The sequence below is a fragment of the Ambystoma mexicanum genome, chromosome 8 (assembly GCF_040938575.1).
Source record: "Ambystoma mexicanum isolate Mex_15411 chromosome 8, UKY_AmexF1_1, whole genome shotgun sequence".
Lineage (NCBI taxonomy): Eukaryota > Metazoa > Chordata > Amphibia > Caudata > Ambystomatidae > Ambystoma > Ambystoma mexicanum.
Genome location: NC_090929.1, coordinates 585,658,216 through 585,678,053, shown reverse-complemented (window position 1 = coordinate 585,678,053; position 19,838 = coordinate 585,658,216). Strand labels below are relative to the sequence as shown.

The 19,838-nt window shown below is 45.5% G+C and overlaps 1 protein-coding gene across 3 annotated transcripts in view; it reads right to left on the bottom strand.

Annotated features, from left to right (window-relative positions):
* Positions 1 to 19,838, bottom strand: part of RNF207 (ring finger protein 207) — a 1,212,833-nt gene that overhangs the window by 680,182 nt on the left and 512,813 nt on the right. For all 3 annotated transcript variants that reach the window (XM_069610286.1, XM_069610287.1, XM_069610288.1), the window contains one exon: positions 3,974 to 4,099. In XM_069610286.1, coding sequence (XP_069466387.1) covers positions 3,974 to 4,099 — 126 coding nt within the window. The remainder of the gene's footprint in view (positions 1 to 3,973; positions 4,100 to 19,838) is intronic.

Genomic DNA, 19,838 nt, shown 5'->3' with positions numbered 1-19,838 from the left:
GTCCAAGGATACCACAGGAAAGTGTCAAGGAATGCGAGGCTACAGCAAATACAATTATATATAACACACAGGGCTTATATGACTGCCCAGAAGATAGCTAAATTTAAAAACGCAGAACGACAAACATGCCCCAAATGCGGCGAAGAAAACGCCAGGATGACGCATATGTTCTGGGCATGCCCAGAAATTGAGAAATTTTGGGGAGAAGTAGCCCACAGACTAGAAGAAAAAGGGATTAAGATAAATGTTGAGATAGCATGGGAATGTCTGGTAGGAGGGTTCCCCAGACCGCGTAAACTAAAACATGTACGCAAATTAAAGGATTTGGCATATATACTCGCAAAGTGTAGAATTGCCATGGGATGGAAGGCATGCTACAGACCAAGGATAGGAATCTGGTGGAAAGACCTTCAAAAATGGGCAGAAGCTGAAACAGCTGTGTGGCAAGAGGGGAGTAATAGAAGAGGGGAGGAAGAGGCAGAAACCCTGACAGCCTGGAAACATTTGATAGCTTCACTGTTTGGACCCACTCTGGACTGGCCGAGTGACCACGACCAAGCTGAGAATACAGAAGAGGAAACCCCTCTGCAAGATAAAGAAGCAGATCGCGAAGTAGAGTAGGCTTGAATGGGGAGGCAGGGAGCGGGAATGCAGTAGAAGTTGATCGAGTTGTACAAAATTCAAAATAATGTAACATGTACTGCAAGTTTGGTTGTGTGCTGTTTGTTTGAGATAAAATCAATGAAATTGTTTTTTTTTAAAAAACTCTTTGTGGGGGGTGGACTCCGAGAGGTTCTTATATCTGACAATGGGGTGCAATTAACCTCAACGGAGATGAAAGCATGTTTTAACTCATCGCCCCACATTTCTATCACCCTCAAGCAAATGGCATGGGAGAGAGGTTCAACAGGGCGTTGACCTCAGCCATATTATTATCATGAAGAAGGAGCTGAACCTGGCACAGGCTGTCCAGTGCATGCTTTTTGCAAACAGAACCATACCGCAGTCCACAACAAAAGTATCTCCTTTTGTGAAGGCGCAAAACTCCCATGCCCTCCAGACCTAGGTGGTTTTGCAATCAACACGACAAAGGATATGACTGTTTTCACGGATTTGGGTAAGGACCGCTCCCATATGTTGGGAGAACAGGATCAGATGAGAATATAATTCCAACGGTCGTATGACATTTGTCAACCTTGTTTCAAAGTGTTTCAAAGTAGGCAGGTGCAGTCCTGAAGGATTTGCCAAAGTATTTGTCACCCTGCAAGGTGGTTAAGGTGCTTTAAGGAGCTGTGCGCATGAAAGATGGAAAGGTATGCAACCTGGAAAGCATGGCACATAACAGTCCAAGGGTTGCACCATTGACGCAGGCAAGAGGTTCTACTATACTACCCCTGTAGAGTGCGCAAGTGATGATAGTGTTGACCTAGGGAATACTAATCTGGAGGCTATCCCATGCTCTGAAAGTGCAGTCATGGACAAAAGGGAGAATTCAGGCTCAAGTCCCGAATCTGTTGCCCAGCAAGTGAAGTGAAAATTCCTGTAATATTCAGAAGTATGGGGTTGAACTAAGCAGATTGTGAGAGTTCCATGTTTGTGTGAGTGTGTGAGGTGTGTGCTCATGTTAGGTTATGCTGTGATCTTATGTTAGAGTGGTCTGGACTCATTTAATTTAATATGTTTTATGTTCTTATGTAAATTGATCTTTTAGTTGTTTTAGAAATGGTTACTATAGTTTGGTTGCATTATTCTTCTAAGTTATGACTCCACGGAAGGGGTAGAGTTTTGGTTAAAGATTTCAAAGCGGTAGGTGATGTATTATCCTGGCCTATTCCTTTGTGCTTGTGCCCAGGGAATGCTGCCAAGGATTTCTGGAATTATGAGCAAGCCGGGGCACGAGAGCGGAGGAGAGTTGGAGAGTGTGAGGAAGAGAGGAAGGCATAGATGGTTTCTGGCAAATAAAGGCACATCTAACCACTTACCTTGGTTGCTGTTTATTTGCCCTTTGTGGGCACTTAATATCTTTTCAGGAGTAAAAGACATGGTGCAATTTACAACAAGAGATTTTCAAACAGTTTCAGCAGATCAAAGGGGTCCAGCTTCTGAGATGTCTACTCAGCGTGGCTGGCAGCTGAGAGAACACCCATTCCATGTCTTGGCTCTACCTGGAATCCAGAACCCACTTCAAATTCTCTGAATGCCTGCTACTGCCTCTGATGTTCCCCCGTTGCTGCAACTCTTCCATCTGCTTTCCTTCCAGTTTTGTCTGCCCCCTTGTCCTTTCTGGATCAGCCTTTCATAGGGTCAGCCTTCTTTGTGCTTTTTTGTTAGTGAATATCTAGGTTGGTGAAGTGCACAAATGATTGCATTCACCCTTTCCACTGTGGGTATGCAGATTATCCAATGTAATAAAAGGCCTGGTGGCCATCTTTACTCCAGGTGGGTGGCCTGCTTCCTTTTCACTTTCACACTGGATCTCTGCAGCACTGAGCCTCAGCTCCCTGAGGCCAGTTTGCTTTCGCAAAAAGGTTCCACTCCGCTCAGTTTCCTCCCAGGGAACGTCTCACTAATCTTCTGGAGACTGGTAAGGCATTCATCTTCATTCACAGGCTCCAGGTCCACGAGCAGGCCATTGCACATGACTGCTGCCGTCTCCTCAGCAAACACTTCCCTATTTCCTGGGCGAACGTTTCAATGGATAAGGAGTTATTCAAAAGGTTCATACGGTTTGCGCCAGCTTTCTACTTATAATCCCTCACTTCCACAGATCGGCATCTCAAATCTCGACGACAACTGAATCCTAGGGAACTACCCAAAAACAGACAACTCCAAAAATATTATTCCATCAAAAAACCAATAGTGAAACCTTTAAATTGTGATTATTGTGATTATAATTTTAAAAAAACTCCTAATGACCCACTGGAACCACAGTGGAGAAACACATGTAGAGGTTAAGAACATTATTGAAACTAGGACAAATGAGACATATCATTTGGAATATATCGACAACAGAATGGCACAAGATCATGGTATAACACCATTGAATGAAATAACTTATATCACCCCTATGGCTCTCAGTGATTATTTAAGTAGAAAGCTGGAGCAAAATGGATGAACCTTTCTAATAAGTAATTTATCTAAAAGTATTGGGCAGCCACAATACTGGGACATTCTTTGTCGACAGCTACACAAATACAATTCCTATTAAGATTCGCCATCAAGGTTGACAATTGCCTGCGCCTCTTATCATAAATTCAATGGAAAATGAGTTTCAACCACAGTGTTTTCACTAGAGGGGCTTTGAGTCACCTCAGATTACGACATGACAGCACTTTTAGCATGTTCAGTTTCTAACACCAAAATAAACACCCAAAGTGTGTAAATCATCCCCTTTGAAAGCCTTTAACTTTAGCCATGAGCGTTGTATTCTCATGGACCTGATTATAGGAACTAGGAACATAGTAGCATCCATACAAGACACACATGCCATATTCCTCTGGGTTGGAAATCATATCACTTAAGTCAAGTCAAGGCCCAGAAGAGGGAGAGAGTCTTTTCAGCCATCACCATATACTGCCTCTAGCTGACTCATGTCACTGGCTACAATGTCCTGGAAGGCTGCCTTTCCTTGGCATCAAAGACCCTCGCAGAGGTTATGACAAAGATCTGGCTTTGTCTCATTACTTAATGTATAAACCTTGAAAGGATGAAAGGCTGGGCCAGTCCTGCCGGTATTCCAACTTGGGGCTGCAGGTTGCACAGAGATGTCTAATGTAAGCACTTAGCTTGCTTAGCTACCTTCCAAATTACAATAGGAGAGAGAATGGGAAATTATAGATTCTCACAGCATTCTGAAATGTAAAAACATTGAAACAGAACCCTCAATTAATATTTCTAAAGAAAATACATTGTTACCTAAAAAGGAAGGTAATTTAAGTTGCAGGGCACTTAAGAAATGTTTAATTGATAGTACCTGCATGCTGCTAAAGAGGCTGTTGATTGATGTCTCTTCTTCATCTGCGCTATTGCGTACTTCTTCAATTAATGCTTTCAGGAGCACAATGGCTTCTCGGGTAGAAGTCTGCAGCTCTTTCACAGCCTAGGAATTGAATGATAGCAATGAGCATCATTAGTCCATACACACTTATTACCTTTAAACGCATCAATTGTTAAATCTGCAACTCATGCCCAATCATGTCGTCCAGCAGTTTATTCCCTGTTGGTAAGGTACGCATGGGTTTGGTGTATCGGTTGAGGTTGTGTCATGAAGCTGAGAGCAACCAATGAGCGATGGCCACAGGAGATTTTGAACTTATAAAAGCATGCTTATTTGAAATGTCTGCAAGACATGGGACAACTTTAGAAAATTAAGCATAATTACAGGAAGGCATTCTCTATAAGGTCCAACAAGATCAAATATTTGGGATCAAATGATATGTTTCCTATTGCAACACAACTTCTCTCACTGCCGGTGCCTGCCCTGTAAACACTTGTCAACTCTCAGTCACTCACTGGGCCTCATCAAGAGTTCGGCGGTAGCCCTTAAATACGGCAGCAACAGTGTTTACACTGCAACCATGCAAAATTAGCGCCAGACCCAAAAGGGACCAGCGTTTATACAGCCGGCGGTAGCACAGCCAACGTTATTACAGCCAGCGTTAATAATGCCAACAATACAGCGTGTTATCACATACCTATTACAACCCCAATTCCAGCGCTATTACCGCCCGAAAACTGGCGATAATAAAGCTGGAATTACCCTCAGCCTCCAGCTGGAGGTAAATGAACACAGATGCCAGGAATAAAGCCACAGGTGCATACTGTGTACACCGGAGGGCTACAAAAGACGAACCCAGGCCCCAAGCACACTTTTCAACACCATGCTGCCATTCTCTGTTGGGAGCTTTGACATGTAGTTCCACATACTGCGCCTGGAGCTACAGATGCTGGACAACCAGGGCAGGGCACCGGTAGCATGGGGCGTGCGGTGGAATGAGGAGGAGGAGGAGAAGGAGACGATCCCCAGCAAGGCGTGCACCCATCCCCATGGTCAGGCTATCACCCTGGGCCCTCAGTGACATCCAGATAGTAACTGAGTACCGATTGGATTGGGCGACCATCACTGAGCTGCTGGCCACAATACAAAATGGCATTGAGAGCAGGATTGCAATATACACAGCTGTGCCCCCACTGATATGATATATGATATGATTGGTTATTTATAATGCGCTTAATACCCAGAGGTTTCTAAGCGCAGAACCGGGGATCGAACCTGTTTTGCTCCGGGTCGCCTTGCTTCCAAGGCAAGCATGTTGCCCCTCAGCTATCCTCCCGAGACTGGTGAAGCTGGTGGCAGTCATGCAGTTCTTGGGGATGGGGACCTTCGAGCACTCTGTGGCGATGATGCATGGTATGGCCCAGTCGCCATTCAGTGCAGGCCTGGCCCAGGTGCTAGATGCCATGCTGAGCCATTTGAACCTGCACATGGCACTGCCCACCACCCAGCCCAGGTGAATGAGCTCTATGCCATTGCACAATTGCCTAACGTCATTGCAACCATCGACTTCACCCATGTTGCATTGATTGCGTCCCAAGCCAATGAGGCAGTCTTTCAAAACCGCAAGCACTACTATTCATTGAATGTACAGATGACCTCTGCGCCTGACCTAAACGTCACACACTGTTGTGCCCACTAGCCTGGATCCACCCACGACTCCATGGTGCTACGCAACAGCACACTGCCGGCCTACATGGAGAGGCACAGGGGACAACAGAACTGGATAGTGGGTGAGTACAGCACACGGCCATCACACCTGAACAAACACGGTGATGGACACAAATTGCTGCAAACATAACTACACATCAGACTACAATGACCAGAATGCAACTGGAATGTGCTGCAGTGCAGATCCACACCCCATCGCCCAACAGCGAGTCCACCCAGGGCCCCAGATAGGAATTCCAAGTGAGAGTATACCCCTCCCTATTCTGTAAAGTAATGGGTTAAATTAATACAGACGAGTAAACATGTACATCAACATCATAGAGAGAGTATCCCATTATTGCATTAAAACATGTATTAACTGTTAAACGAAATTGTTGGTGCAATGAACGTTTACCATCATCCAGTGGTGCAGGCACATCCAAAAACAAATGCCTACTTCCCCTGATCAGGCAGTCATAACAGTAGCACCATCCTGTGTGACTCCATGTACCACTGGCCCAACCATATCCAAGTAGCTCTGCAGGTGGAACCGGGTCACATGGCTCCCAGTGCCTCTTGCACGATAATGTAAGGGAATATTCCTACACCCTATTATAGGTCCAAACTGTGAGTTCATGCATATTCATGATGCGTACAAGTGGCCCATGCACCCCCTTACCTGTAGTGCCATGTCCACCTATGCTACAGCAGCCATCCCATGTGCCGTCAACCATCAGCCGCCTCAGTACAGCCACTTCAACAACACAGGGTGCATATACAGGACATATAATGCATGGCATGAAATTGGAAGGACAGACACCCATCACACATTGAATGGCCCTGCAGCTTGCAGAAATGGCCACGGTGCCTTTTGGTTGAATGTTCATAATCTGCAGACCCACACATGGTACAAAGGCCTGATGTTGTCATCCCATCCCATGCAGGTGACTCAGGATAACCGCAGCTCACGTGGCTGATGACCCCTGTGCGTGACCCTAGAAAACCACCTGACCACGCCTTCCATCATGCCCACAGCCGGACACGCATCTGCATTGAACCTGCTTTTGGACTTTTGAAGGCACGATACAGGTGCCTGGATTGCACTGGAGGGGCCCTTGTGTATACCCCGGACACAGTAGGCAAAATCTTCTTGGCATGTGCTACACAACATCTGCCTCAGGTGGAATGTGCCCCTACCCCCTGATGCAGACAGGCAACCCCCAGGGGCTGATGACGATGAGGCCCATGTGTCCGGAGCCAGGCCTGATGCGCACAGGGATGGGGTGAGGGAGGAGAGGCTGGCCAGACAGGCACTGATTGATAATTATATTTAGCATGGTGATTGGACACATAACACAACCTGCACCTTTTGAATAAAGAACACTAGTACACAATCATGATTGTCCTTGCATGTTGTCAGTTTTCAACGGGGTTTAATGTATGCGAAACTAAACCCATCCCCCTTCCCCCACCACCAACTCCCCTGCACACAGTCCCTACTGCCCCCACCACCAACTCCCCTGCACACAGTTTCCCCTGCCCCCCACCACCAACTCCCCTGCACACAGTCCCTCCTCCCCCCACCACCAGCTCCCCTGCACACAGTCTCCCCTCACCAACTCCCCTGCACACTACCCCCCCTTGCCCCACCACCAACTCCCCTACACACAGTCTCCCCCACCCCAAACAACAACTCCCATGCACCCAGCCCCCATCCCCCACCACCAGCTTCCCTGCGCACAATCCCCGCTCCCCCACCCAACCATGTGTCAATGTGATGGCCCCTCAGGCCGACAGTGCACAGTCCAATCACTGGGTACATGGCCACTTCCCCTGTGCACCGCATTGTGGTCCTGGAGAGTGCTTTAGCAGCCTATTGGGACTCCTTGTTGGGGGGGGGTGGAGGTAGATGGGATGGAGCCAGGGATTTTCTTTTGCTACTGGAGGAGATTGTTGGTTTCCCGCATTAGTTCTGCAAATGCGAAGAGCACCTTGTGTAGCTCCCTAACCCTCTGCCCAAACCTGTGAGGGATGCTGTACATGCCTCCACCACCATCCTCGTGTGGGCACTGTCCCAGGCCATCTTTGTAGCACCCCTTATGGCATGGCTGATGGCCATCAAATGCTGATTGTTTCATGTGACAAGGCCCTCAATCCTCAGCTGGCGCGCCTCTATGACGTCAAGTTGCGCCATCACTGCAGCCACGGGACCAGTAGGGGTTGTTGCGGTGGGACTGCGATGCCTGGCGGGGCTGTCCTGCCTGGGGGGCAGTTGTAGCGCCTGGTTGGGATGTAGTACCTGGTGGGGCTGTAGCACCTGGTGGGGCGGTCCTAATTGGGGGGGCTGTACTGCATGGGGGGGCTGTAGCGCCTGGTGGAGCTGCCTGATGATGAGGCATATGAGGGTGTATCCTCGTCAGCCACCAGGGTGAAGGCGTGACGATGGTGTGCCCGGCACTGTGGCCTTGGGCTGTGCACTTCTACACAGTCATGGCTCTCTGGTGGTGTGCCGAGTTCCGGCACTTGCATGTGTTCTGGTGGGGGGGCTGCAGCTGCCTGCTGGTTGTCGCTGTTTGCCCCTCCCTCCTCTTGTGTTGTTGCTATTGGGGCCACTTCAACAGCCTCCTCTTGGTCGGGCCTGGTAGGTTGTGACCTGTGTTGGAGTGGTCCTGGAGGGTTGGGCCGTTGCTGTTTTCGTGGCCCTGGGGTGTTTGGACCTTCGTGGTGTTGTGGCACTGCGATGGAGTGGAGTGGTGTGGTGGGTCTTCCACCTTGGTGTGCCCTGTCGGCCCCTTCATGGGGTGCCGGTGGGATGGCCCCGCTAACTCATCCTCCCTGGAAGCCTCAGGTGATGCCTGCGTGCCTGTAGAGGACATAGGGGATGACATCAGGTCACATTCACTCACATGTTTTGGCATGCCTTGCAGTACTCACGGGAAGGGGGGTGTTGCACAAGGCAGTTGGACTCATGCACAGGCCTGGCATGTTTGCATTTTGCAGTAGGTTGGTATGTATGGGGCATTGTTAGGGAGAATTTGCCCTTTGGGAACACTACACAAAATTAAGACTACAGGTGTAAGCACAATCTCACCTTTGGTACAAGCCCGTACTACACAGTTATGTGGTAGCAGTGGCTAAGCAGCCAGGCTTATCTCAAGACGGATGTGAGCAGTACAAGATGTTGCACAAAGGACTTGCAATCACAGTAGTTCAAGCAAATACTTACTCAAGGTTTCTTGGTAAAAGAATATACATTTATTTGCACATTTAGTTAGAAAACATTCCACTAGTAAGAAGCAGCTCCATATCATACTGCTAGGCAGTAAAGACCCCTACATATGGAAACTAAGGCACAATCACCATATACTAGTGATACGACAGACACGAGGTTCGATTTTCCAAATAATATGGTTTATTTCAAAGTATGCTCAGTCGGCCGACTGGGGTCTAACATCTCGCAACGTGTGTCACCCAGACCTCGTGAGACGCAAGAGAGCGAGCATCGCTCAAACAGCAACATATATACAAACATGCAATCTTTGAAGGCAAATCAAACCGCCCATAATGTATCTTCTAGGGCTAGGGTTCGGTGATTGACAATCATGCCAAATATGACACATTATGACAAGTTTCTTATTCAGTCTAATTATACTTATTTTAGCAACAGTTGCAGAGACAGTTCTTTGTTATGGAGAACATAAAGCACTTGTTCAGCAAGGATAACATGTTCGTAAGAGTGACACATTCCATACTACGTTATCTACTCGATTCTATTTGTGAACTAGGGGTCAGCCTGTTCTGAGGCAGATCCGTGAAGGAGGACCGCTGGAAGAATATAATTCATGCTTTAACTGCCTATTGCTACAGCTTTGGCAAGACAGGCCGGCACCTGGGCCGCTGATTAAAGGCAGTTCCTGCTTGCCTCCAAGGACTTTGTGAGGGAGGAAAACAATGTATTTCTGTACTGTTTGGCATTCCTGTCTGGGTTGGTCTTTCAACATGCAGGCTGTGGCCTCGCACCGTGTATGAGCTTTCAGAATAAAATACATTTTGCAAAGCATTCGACAGAAAGGAAAAAAGAAAATGGTGGATGTTACACAAAATGGACGCCCTTTGGTTATACAGGTTATCCTGAAGATTCTGTGTTTGAGATGTTTGTCACATGATGCAATTGGTTTCCGGCCAACATAATATACATACAATACATGATTAGGCTTGTTTCTGGACTAACAAACCCTCCTTTTGGCCGTAAGCCAAGAGCATCATCCATACATCTCATCTTCATCTGACCATGTATCTAATTCTGAACTATGCATACTACTATAATCGTCATACTCAACATTAATTGACAGGAATTCCTTGATTGTTTCAATTTCATGATTTGCACCTTTATCTAATATGTGAGGGGGTTTTGCCTTCATTGCGTGTACACATTCATTTGTAATTTCGGAACAGAAGATTGGCAGGCAGTGTATGCAACAATAGCAGAACATGAGGATCCCAAGTATCGTGACTAAAATTGCAATTAGTTTCCAACCCCATGAACGCAGTAGTTCCCAAAACCATGTGCTTATGTTCATTTTCCAACCACCTGTGGGGACATGAATATCAGAACTCAGGACGTTTAATTTCTTGATCGTTTCAAAAATCGTAGGGGAGGAGTCACTTACGAATACACAGCACGCTGACCCCATGATTTTGCACACACCCCCACGATCAGGCAAAATTATATCAAGAGCCATTCTATTCTGAATTGTCATTAATCTAACTGCTTTCTCTTCTAGTGTCATGTTTAGAGTATATCAGTAGTTCCATTTATCGTCCTTTCTAACACCCTGCACAGTTTCCTTCCATTCCATGAATTTATTGCTTGCCCCCAAAATGGTATAAATGACTTTGCTATATCGCCTGCAATCAGTCCTGTATCATCCCGCCGTGGCCTAGATCTGGATAGTTTGGATATGTCTGAAGTTTTGGAAAGGAATACACCAGAGAAAAGTATTCCTAAGTAACAGGTCCCTCCCCAATTTCTAGGTAACCAGGGATAGGCCTGATCTCCACATACAAAATAAACAGGATCGCTTTCATTTATTGGTTCCTCTTCTTTTTTAAGCACTGCAGTATTCATACATCTAATAAACGTTCCCACCGAATAGGAACCCTTTTTCCGTAAGCAAAATGGGACAGAACGTGGACTGTAATTAATAGTATAGGAGAGAGGCACAACATCCTTATTCCCTACGGGAGCCATGTTGAAAGTGATGACATTGGATTTGTAAGGCACAAAGAGCCTATCTACTGGTTTTGCCATCGGTTTTATTATTCTCGCCCTGTTAAATATGGAACAACCTACTGGTTCCATCACCACTTTTTTGAACTCATCTATGTTTGTTCCATCCAATTGACCAGTATCACTGTTATTCCACTTTCCGTAAAATAATGTACTCAATGATGCATAACATGCAGTATTAAGCGGTAATGGCTGTACATACCAACCCATTCCTTTTCCGCCATGCTGGGGTAAATGGGAGCAGACCCAGCAGTTGGACCTATTCAGAATAGTATGAGTCAGATACATAATCAAAAGCAATGTATTATTATCATACCCTCTTCTGTGTCTCATTTCTTGTGAGGGGAGAATATAAGAGAGCACATGTACCGGGCATTCTTGTGGTAGGAGCATTGGTAGTAGGCAAAAGAGGGCTTGAAGAATGCACAGTTTCCAGATACCAAAATATTGGGATCCATGTAATTAAGATGCAGTGGTATCATAATTATTAGCATATTTTTCCTGAAACAAATTCTTCTGGGCACTCGTTTAGTCTCTATTTCTATAATATCATCAGCGTTCGTGCAGGAGGGAGCAGAAGTGTATGTAGGCATTTTCTATGAAGTTTATTTCAGAAAAAGTCTCAATGTTCGTCGCAGAAAAGTTCTTCACAGCAACACACGTGAAACAGCAAAGCATTCAAGAAGCAGCAAAGTGTTCAGGCCAGTTCAGGTTAGCCTGCTTAGTAAGTGATAGCAAGCTTATGTGATTTTGCACAGTGCTCCAAAAAGGCCGGAGCAAGCATCAATTTTGTTGGTACCATATGCCTCCCCGCTTGTCCGCACCGGCTCGCATTGGCCATACACTTTCCAAAGGTAGTGTTAGGGAGAATTCTCTGTTTAGGCTGAATTTCCTAACCTAGTGAGTCCCCCAGCAGCTTTGCTGGATTTCTGGAGTTTGTTTTTTTCCATCCTGCCAAGAGTGAGACTCTTTTCCTCCCACTCTTGGACATGTATGTGTGTAATTCCTTTGAATGTCAATGTGTTCTATGGGCTATGGGGTCTTTTACTCCATAGGGTCTCATATGTTTTTCTATGTGTTACACCGCACCCTACGTGCCGTAACACTGGGGCGTCCTAGTGGACCTCCATCATAGACTCCAGTCCATACCCGGGGACTGACTACTGTCTCCCCGGGCATGTAAAGTTACCATTGGCTTTACTAGACCTAAATTTACTAACAGAACTAGTACCAACCATCTTATTGTGGACGTGCTAGTAGGGGTAATTCGATTACTCCTGGGTCTGTTACTCGAGGGGGCACTGTCCCGTCCCCCCTCGTCGAGTTTTGGCTGGTGGCAGTGGAAACTACTTGTTATGTTCGACCCCGGACATAACCCTATGGGATTCGTCCCATTGTTGGCGATTGATACTTTTCCTCGTTAATCTCTAACGCACCACCGGTCTACTTATCTTAAATAAGTGTATCGGATGGTATTTTCTGCCAGAACTCAGTTTTTAAAATGGCGTCTGTGTTCGTCTCTGTGACTCCTAAATCAAACGTTGAGCCCTTTGTTCCACTTTTGGCGGGCCTCTGTACAGAGACCCTCCAAAGTGATGCCATTCTGTCTGGGTTACCACAGGGGTGTTGGAGGGGGTTTAGGCACCCTGGACCGAGTTGCCTTGCCAACTCCGGTCGCACTCTGGAGTGATTGGCCCAAGTGGTGAGCCTCCCCGCTCACCACTTAGCGAGTGTTGATTGACAGCTAGGCTGAATGAATGGGGGTTTTCTGCATAAAAGCAGGGCTTTTGGGACTGGATCTTCAGAAGTCGCCACAGGACCTAAGAATCCGACGAGGGTAACGCTGAGACGACCTGCAACGACGACACCTCCGGTGGAGCCCTGCTGAACCGACTCACCACTTCCCGACGACAGAGGAGATCTCCCTGCCGGAGAGTCTCTTCCCCTGACTGGTGGGAACAACCAGTCCCCTTTGCTTTTTCTTCGCCTCAGGACGCGGTGGTCGAATTGCCCGTGCAGAGCACCCCGGCAACCGGATAGCCACTACCCCTGTACCGCGACCAAAAGGTGGTGCCTTGTGACGGAGCACTCCGCGGCTGGTCTCTTCCCTGGTGGTGCACCGGACTTCACTTTTCTTCGATGACGAGATCATCTCTACTCTTGGCAAAGACCCAACGTGCATCCACCACCAGGAACAACTGCCCCCACCGGAGCTGTCTCTCCACAACAAGGTACCGTGTCCGCCTGGCTTCCCTTTCGATCGGTTCGAGTGAGGTGTCTTAATCCTCGCCTTTCCGTTGGGTCGACTCCAAGCTTTTTCTAGCGTGTTGTTCTGAACTGGTTCAATCTGCCGATAACAATTTGCTACGAAGACTCAAACGCATTTCCACTAGAGACTTTTTGGGACATATCGCCTTGCCTCTCTCCGAGTGGGCCTGGCCTCTGAACTTTATGATCTATTGTGGTTCTTGCCTTCTTGCCTTGCATTTTATCCGTGAAGTATTGAACTGTGTTGATTTCGTAACCTTCCTATTTTTCTCTCCCGTCCTAACTAATATTAGAGTGCCATCTAGGTTGAGGTATACACCTCTGTCTGAAAATAAGTGATACCGGTAGAACCTAGACTTGTCGAAATATTGTCAGGGGGATTGATCGTTTTCTTCTGCGTAGAGTAATTGTAATTGAAGTGTTTGCCGTCATAGTGCCATAGTGTTTTCTATAGATGTTCCGTTATAAATAAATACCTTAATATCTTTACACTGAAGCCTTGTTGCGTGTTTGCTTGTCTTACTGTGAAGAATTGTCCTATATTGTATACTCCACATACTGCTCAACTCTTCTTGAGAGAAGTCTGACTGCTCAGCCACAGCTACCAAGTGAATCTGTGTGGTACAGACTGCTACCAAGTGGGTTCACCGCCAAACACCTGTAGTCCTAAATCTTTTGCAGTGGTCCCAGAGGGAACTGCACAGGTTTCCGCCTTACAGCTAGCACCGGGAAACCATGTTTCAGAGCTTTAAATTTGATGCAGATTCATACAGCTCATACGCTGCATTTCTCTAGGCCTCTGATTCCCATTTCATCCGTGTTGGGAACAGAGGCAAAACAAACACGCAGATCACTTCCGGCTTTGAGAACGTAGGTTGTACCTTATTGCTCCAGGTACTGTATGATCAATGAACAATGCATTTTCATTTCCAGAGGCAGGATCAGTGCCAGCCTGTGTTGCAATGAGTGATGATGCGGCAGCAGTCGGACAAGACTGAGGCACCTTTGGCCCTTTGATCCTTGTTGCAATCTCCCCAGGCCCTTTCTCTGGCTTAGGAAGCACTTCTGGCAGAGAACTGGCGATGGTATCTTTGTGATCAAGTGCAGCTGTTTCACTTTCGGCGTTCGGATCAGGCAGCTCTTTCAAAGGGAACGGAATTCTTTTCGTATGCGTGGCATGGATCCATGACTTGCGGCCATCCACTTGGACTGCAGTCTGTGTTGCCAGTAGGACCTGCTAAGGCCCCTTCCACCGCGGTGCAAGTGAGGACTTTCTCTCAAAGTTCTTGGTGAGGATCCAGTCTCCAGGCTGCAGACAATGCCCTGGGCCGGTATATCTGACGGAAAGAGCCTCCTGCACCTGCTGATGAATTAAACGCAAGTTCTGAGTTAACAGTTTACAGTATGTAATGAGCAAAGGGTATTCAATGTCTTTCAGTCTTTTAGGCTGTGGGGCACTCCAAACATTTGCTGGTCTGCCCATGACGATTTCATGTGGGGAGAGTACACTCTTTGCCTGCACAGAGGTTTGCATGCACAATAAAGCTAATGGCAATGCATCAGGCCACTTCAACTGACTCCCTGTGCATTTTTACTGAGCTTATTCTTCAAAATAGCATTTTGACGTTCCACAAGACCGGCACTCATCGGTTGCCTGGCCGAGTGGAATCTTTTATCAATCTGGAGGCCTGCACAATCTGTAGTATCACGGCTGCAATAAAATGCGGGCCATTATCTGACCATATGACACGTGGCAAGCCAAAACAGGAAAAATACTCTTTTAGCATCACTCTTGCTGTGCTCATTGCTGTACAGCCTTTTAGGGGATAGGCTTCCACCCATTTGCTAAATGCACAGAACGTATTTGTAATTTTGACACCTTTCCATTTCTATAAAATTAAAGTGGATTACTTCAAATGGCATACAGGGCGGGGGCCAAAACTACCTACTGCAGTCGCTGTTCCTTTTCCAATGTTATGTTGCAAACAAGTCATGCAGTTTTGAACCAGCCTGTCAACAGTTTTTGTAATGTGCAGATTCTGCCATACTGTGTCTAGATGTTGAATCATTTTCTTAGCACATATGTGTGTTGGGCTATGGGCCATAGTGACCATTGCTGTTACATAGGCATTTGGCAACATCCATTTTTATTCTTTTTGTCCACCCAGCAACCTTCTATGTCTAATTCTGCTGGACCCTCGGACCACGCTTTTATTTCGTCTGCAGTTGCTTCTGTTTGCATCTCTTTAACCGTAGCAATTCCATTTTCTACCATGCAGGGTACCTCTTTCGACTTCTCAATGTACATTTTTGCCTGTAAATCAGTGGCAGTTTGTTTCGCAATTCTGTCTGCAAATGCGTTTCCCTTTCCAACGTTACATGTTACCTTCTTATGCGCTTCGCATTTCATTCTTGCTAATCGTTTTGGAAGTGCAAGTGCGGACAACAATCTTACTATCAAAGTGCCATGTTGGATCTTGGTTCCGTGTGATGTCAGAAAACCCCTTTCAGCCCATAGTCGACCAAAATTGTGTACCACCCCAAATGCGTACTGACTGTCAGTATATATGTTTACATTTAGGTTTTCAGAAATTTCACATGCTCTGCTTAACGCTATTATCTCTGCAGCCTGTGCTGAATTGTATGGGTTTCTTTTGCTTTCTACAATACTCTTCAGTGTCGTGATGGCATATACAGCCGTTGATGTACCATCTGGTATTTAAAACACGAACCGTCACAAAACAGTTCTCCATCTGGCTCTTTCTGTGGGGTATCTTTTAGATCAATTCTTCCTTTTGTTTCTTGCTCAGTAACCATTAAACTATCATGGGGGAATTCTTTTTCACCCGTTTTTTCATTGGAAGGAGGCATTAACTCAGTCGGATTCAAAGCGCAACACCTCATAATTTGAATATGCGGTGCAAACAGAACGATTTCATACCTCGTCAGCCTGGCTGATGTAAGTTGTTGCATCTGCGTTCTATTTAAAAGAACGTCTACTGCGCGGGGCACCATGACGGTTAAAGTGTGACCTAAAACCATATCCTCAGTTTGTTTTACTGACGCGGCAGACGCAGCAACAGCTCGCAAACAGCGCAGCAAAGCACATGCAACAGCATCCAGCGAGGAAGAAAAATAACCGCATGGTCTATTTCACCCTCCTTGTTCCTGGGTCAAGACAGCCAAAGCACAATCATTGTTTTCATGCACAAATAACTTGAAACTCTTGTCATAATTTGGTGTGCCCAAAACTGGAGCCGAACACAATGCAGCTTTGAGCAGGTCAAATGCTTCTTGACATTCCATGCTCCATGGAAAAGGCAGGGCAACATCCTTCCTTGTCAATGCCACTATTGGTTTCACAATCATGGCGAAGTTCGCGATCCACTTCCTACAATATGAAGTCATGCCAATTAAAGCCCTGACTTCTTTCTGTGTATTTGGAATAGGCATACTAGAGATGCTTTCTATCCTTCTGGTGTCAATCTTCTTCCCTCCTTCGAAAGGAGGTAGCCCAAATAGGCCACTTCCTTTCGACAATATTGACATTTTTTTAATGAAGCTTTGTGTCCATGTGCTGCTAAATGTGTCAATAGTGTAACAGTGCTCTCTTTACAAATGTCTTCTGTGTCTGCTGCAATCAGTAAATCGTCAATGTACTGTAACAATACACAACCTGTTGGTAGCTCTAGCATGTCTAGTTGTTCTTTTAATGCTCTACTATAAATACTCAGACTTTCAGTGTAACCCTGCGGAATTCGTGTGAATGTAAATGAACGTCCTCCTAGAGTAAAAGCAAATACATATCTGCTATCTGGATGTACTGGAATGCTGAAAAATGCATTCTTCAAATCTACAACACTAAAATACGACGCAGATGCTGGAATCATAGTCAAAATTGTAGTCACATCCAGGACTAATGGAAATTGCGGATCAACAACTTTATTCAATCTGCGCAAATCAATTATGAAACGGTACGGTATGTCATTACCTCCTTTCTTATAAACCAGAAGAATTGGACTATTCATGTGCTACCTGAAATCTCTTCAATTACGTTTCTTTTAATAAAATCTGAAGCAATGCATTTCAATGCTTTCTCCCCTTCCGCCGAGATCTTATATTGTGGAACAAGTGGCAATGTAATTCCTTCTTTCAAGACAATTTTTACTGGCTCTACTTTCAAACAACCAACATCGTTATCATTTACTGCCCATATACAAGTTGGTACTTTACTCAATTCAGTCGGTAATGGCTTAGATAAAAATTGTGATACAGGAGTTTTTTGTGGTGATATTGTCAAATACACTCCATCAGGAGAACAATAAATAACCGCATTCAATTTCTTCAACAAATTTAAACCCAACAAATTTTCACCGCAATTTTTTGTCAGAAGAAATGGGCAAGACTCATTGAATGGACCTAGTGTTATAGGTACTGACTGTGACACTGGACTAAATACTGGTGTACCTGCGAACCCTACTGAGACATTATTTTGCCCTGACAGTGGTATATCTGGAACCCGGTGATGGTTAATTGAAAATTTCTGTGCACCTGTATCCACTAGAAAAATGTGTTCCCTATTCCCAACCTTCATTTCTACGTAGGGCCCTTTCTGGTCTAAGGCACTAGATACTGGTTCCAACCACTGTCTTGGGCTGTCCTAGTAAAACAATACATCATCAGATGTAAAGGCGCCAGAGTAATATGCATTGGACTGATTATCAAAAACATTTCCATCCCCCGTGCTATTCTGCTGTTGCTGGTTTTGGTTCTGATTCTGGTTGTGATTCCCCTGGTTGTTCTGAAATTGTGGCGCTCTTGGGTTTTTATTCTATCCTTGTGTTCCCGGGCGACCTCTATTCTGCCTTCTCGGGAAAGTCCCATTCTGATTCTGTATCTGCGGGCACTGTGCTCTCCAATGGCCTTCTTGTTTACAATAGGCACATTGATTAATCCCTAATGGACCACCTTGCATGTTGGAAAAATGAACTCTGGTTTGTGCGTTCCCACCACCTCTATTATTGTTTGCTACTTGCTGCATTAATACCCTTGTTTTTAAATTCCTTTTGTCCCTTATTTCTTTCTCCTTCTCTGCATTTACTCTGTTCTCATAATATTGGGCCATGTGTAAAACTTCACTTTGTGATTTTGCTTGCCATGCACTTTCAGATGTCATTATTACATTTCCAACTTTCGGTAACAACCCTCGCACGAACTTACCAACAAACATCCTCTTCCCGGGTTCAGTACTCAAATCTTGGCCACTGAAATCTGCAAATACTTTTTCAAATCGATTAAAATAATCTGTCACACCTTCATCTTTGCCCTGTAAGCAAGCCGTTAATTTATCCCAAACTATTGTTTTCTCAGGTATCAAAATTTTCTATTATGGAACTATTCGCGCTGGTAAGGCCAATATGACCGACGGTGGTTTTTCTCCAGCTTTTCTCTCTGCATCAATTCTAATCAAATTCTCCCATGTATCACCCAATATATCTGCGTCATTTATATTCCTAACCTGTTTCCATATGTCTACAGGAAGAATCACAGGAAACAATAGATCAATATCACTCATTGTAAAAACAGACTCAATTTCCATATAGAATCCTGCCGTATTTTTCCTAAGATCAGGGATCGTCTGCTTAATATTATTTACCTCCTGTCTAGAGAAAGGGACATGCACAAACTGCGCTGTATAATGGGCATCTATCGTGCGCGCGACAGTCGTTGCAGTGGCAGCAATTTCTACTTTCGGGACAAACATGGGGGGCTCTTCTCTCATAGGCAATTGCAAACTAGGTGATTCTACATCTGTTTGTTTGCTAAGCAATAAGGCTAAATCGAGAGACAAGGCGGTCATTCCAGTTTCAGACGAAAATGCTCTTTTGTATATTGTCATCAAATCAGCGGGACAACATACTTTCTTCTTCAAATACTCATCTTGCAAATACTCAACCATGACCTGCAATACCTTTCTCTGCATCTCTAGTGTATACTGACTAAACATATCATGTACTTCTATTGGGGAAATGTTGACATCCGTAATGCATCTAAGCGCCTCTCGCGTACAAATTCTCATCTCTTCACTAACAGGTTTTAACGGCGGCAAGAATGGTTGCTGGACATATGACACTTGCTGTTTACCTCTTTTCATTATTTCTTCATTCAATTGATCAAGCTCGTTTCTAAACACAAATAGCCGGCCTAAATGTTCTTGTACTTCAGACGCATTATCCCACAAACGAGAAAAAACATTTAGATCACGCAACTCTTGCGGTGCCAATGTACCAGTCAACTTACTCCATTTTCCCACAAGATACTCCCCCATGCATTCTAACAAAACTTGCTGTTCGCCAAGCCTTTTATAGTCACACATGGAATTCTGCGTGGCTCCCTCATTGTCACCTTCAATATACGGTTCTGCCCAGGCTCTCAGCTGCTCTTTCCTGTCTTTACTAACCATACTACAAGTTACTCTAGTGCTACCTTGTGGCGCAGGCCCCACCTCTGTAGAACTGCCTGCCAAGGCGGCTGCTAATTCATGCTCTGATGGCAGTGGAGGAAATGATGTCACTG